Raw genomic sequence first — 3,056 nt, 5'->3', positions numbered from 1 at the left:
TCAGCCTTACTCTGTCCCTGGAAAGGTGATGGAACAACTTGTTCTGGATACCCTCTCCAAGCAATTGGAAGAGAAGAAGGTTATCAGCAGTATTCAATATGGATTCACCAAGGGAAAAATTATGCTTGACCAATCTGGTAGCTTTCTATGATGTCATCACTGGCTGGGTAGATGGACAGAGAGCAGTGGATGTTGTGTACCTGGGCTTTAGCAAGGCATTTGACATTGTCTGTCACATCTTTGTAATGAAATTTAGAAAGCGTGGGATAGATGAGTGGATGGTGAGGTGGACTGAGAACTGACTGACTGGCAGAGCTCAGAGGGTTGTCATCAGCAATGCAGAGTCTGGCTGGAGGCTAGTGGTGATCCCCAGGAATCAGTGCTAGATCTGGTCATGTTCAACATCTTCATCAACAACCTGGATAAAGAGATAAAGTCCACTCTTGACAAGTTTTCTGAGGGTACAAAGCTGGGGGGAGTAGCTAACACACATTCAACAAGACCTGGACTGATCAGAGATTTGGTCAGGGAGGAACCTGATGAGGTTTAACAAGTGCACATGCAGAGTCTTGCACCTGGGGAGGAATAACCACATGCATCAGGACTGGTTAGGAGATGGCCTGCTGGAGAGGAGCTCTGCAGAGAAGGACCTAGGTATTCTGATGGACAACAGGTTTGCAATGAGCCAGCAGAACGCCCTTATGGCCAAGACGGCTGATGAAAAACAGTGTCGCTGGTAGGTGGCAACTCTGCACTGATGAGATCGCATTTAGAATACTGTGTCCAGTTCTGGGCTCCTCAGTTTGAAAAAGACAGGGTTCTCCTGGAAGGAGTCCAGTGGAAGGAGTCCAGTGGAGGGCCACAAAGATGATAAAAGGCCTGAAGCACCTTTCTGTAGAAGGAAAGGCTGAGTAACCTGGGTTTGTTCAGCATGGGGAAAAGAAGACGGAGGGGGTATCTATTAAATGTTTTTAAATACCTAAATGGAGTTGGGAGGCTCTTCTTGATGGTGTGTAGTTATAGGACAAGGAGTAAAAGGCCTAAAAGTTGAACACTGGAAGTTCCATACAAACATGTGGAAGAACTTCTTTACAGTTAGGATGATCAAGCACATGAGCACATTGGCCAGAGATGTTGTGCAGTCTCCTTCTATGGAGATATTCAAGTCCTGGCTGGACTTGACAATATTGTAGAAAACCTGCTTTAGCAGGGGAGTTAGACGCAATGATCTCGTAAGGTCCCCTCCAACTCCTGCAGTTTTGCAATTCTGTGATTCTGTAATTTGATTTTCTGGGAAAACGTAAATAAATTCTGTACTGTACATTTAAAAATAGGAACAGCTTGTGTGGAGAAAACATTTCACACTGAGCAAAGCCACTATGAGTATTTTCTCAATAGGGAAAATTCTGCGTTGTTTCTTTTTTATCCCCAGTGTTTCCTCTTGTTAAATCAGCGACACTCTTCTGGCATAAATCTGAAGAAATGTAAACTGTCATCCAAATCAAAGCCATCAGTACGAAAGCAGCCAGCAAGTTTTCACAAGTGAGAAATACCATTTCAAATAGCTTTTTAATTTTTTTTTTTTTCAGTGATTGTGTGTCTGTTCTGTGGGTGCATGTAAGTCTGTACTCGAACTGAGCAGATAAAATGACATATATGACATATTAACATTTCTTTGGCTTTCTAACTTTATTTGCAAAGTAAGCAGCAAACAAGAAGGAACTCACAAATACTTGTTGCAATGTGCAAAATATAGCAGACGGTGCTCTAATTTCTCATTATGATCTCTTGGCTCACCCAGCTTGTATGCTTCATTAAAATATGTGAGAGAACAGAATTACAGTGGATATCTAAACTATTGGTAAGATTTTCCCTACAGTGCTATAGTGACTGCCCCTGTTAATCAGACTAGGATCTGATAAGTATGCCACATCTACCTAAATCTTGCATGCTTGGACTTCCATCTCATTGAACTGAGTTTGTGGATAATGAGAGAAGCCAATATGAGCACAGGCTTTGTCTTCTCATAAGGTGGATAATTAAGTTGTGTATTCGTGTTGGTGGATTTAATGTAGTATTTATAGGCCCCTCAGTGACAATATTTTGCATTCTTTTGCAAAGTTAGAGACATTTTATTTGTTATATTTTGTTGAAATTTTGAACAAAGCTCAAACTTCATATAAAAAAGCTGAAGTGGAGAGACACAATAGCTCTGCTTAAGCTGTGCTGACTCATACTAGCTGGCAGTATGGTCTTGTATCTCTGATTGGCTTGCAATTATATCCCAGCAAAAAGTCACTTCAGGTGGTTTGCTGACAAACTCGGATTGATTTCTGCTACAAAACCCTAAAGACTGAATCCCATACAACTGAAGAAAAAGTAGGAGAAAGTGTTGGTGTACAGGGACTTATTCTCCCCTAACTCAGAATCAGATCTGCAGTGCTTAATCTATCCTGCTTTTCAACATCTCTTCTGCATTTTCCTTGGTTTTATACTATGTCACTTCTGTATAAAAACAGCTACAGAGGTATATTCTATGAGGTGATAAAAAGAAATTACTCATAAAAGGAATTTATACACACTTAGGAGATGAAGAATGTTTACTAAAATGAGAAAATTGAAAGCTGAACATAAAAATTTGTTTTCTTAATGCACAGCAATATTTTGAAATATATCAAGTAGAGAAAAATAATTAAATGAACAAGAACTGTTCAAAGCCAATGGCTCTAGACTGCTTTTCATTCTTCTAACTCCTTTATTTAATAAATGCTCTGCTCTGAATACAGAGATCAATAGAAAGCTCGTGATAGTGATTAACATTTTGTTCAATATTCATTGTTTCACCTGTTATAAAAGGGAAACTGGAAGCACTTTGTTAAATGGACTGAAAATTTGAAAGGTTGTGTAATTTCATTCTGCACATTCTGTAAGTACCTCTCGAATATTAATTTGAAAAGCTCTTTTGTAGTTGCCAAAAGAAGTTTCCCCTCAGGGATACATTTACACCTGCCAGACCAGTAATATGCCACAGTGGCCCTTTCTCCTCTCCTCTCCTC

The 3,056-nt window shown here is 39.9% G+C and overlaps 1 protein-coding gene across 1 annotated transcript in view; it reads left to right on the top strand.

Moving 5' to 3' along the window:
* The first annotated feature begins 593 nt into the window (after positions 1–593).
* LOC104915428 (maestro heat-like repeat-containing protein family member 2B) overlaps positions 594–3,056 on the top strand; it is a 72,184-nt gene continuing 69,721 nt past the window's right edge. The window contains exon 1 of the mRNA XM_031557160.1: positions 594–736. Coding sequence (XP_031413020.1) covers positions 594–736 — 143 coding nt within the window. The remainder of the gene's footprint in view (positions 737–3,056) is intronic.

This window comes from Meleagris gallopavo, chromosome 1 (genome assembly GCF_000146605.3).
Source record: "Meleagris gallopavo isolate NT-WF06-2002-E0010 breed Aviagen turkey brand Nicholas breeding stock chromosome 1, Turkey_5.1, whole genome shotgun sequence".
Classification (NCBI taxonomy): domain Eukaryota; kingdom Metazoa; phylum Chordata; class Aves; order Galliformes; family Phasianidae; genus Meleagris; species Meleagris gallopavo.
This window is presented reverse-complemented; position numbering and strand designations above follow the sequence as displayed.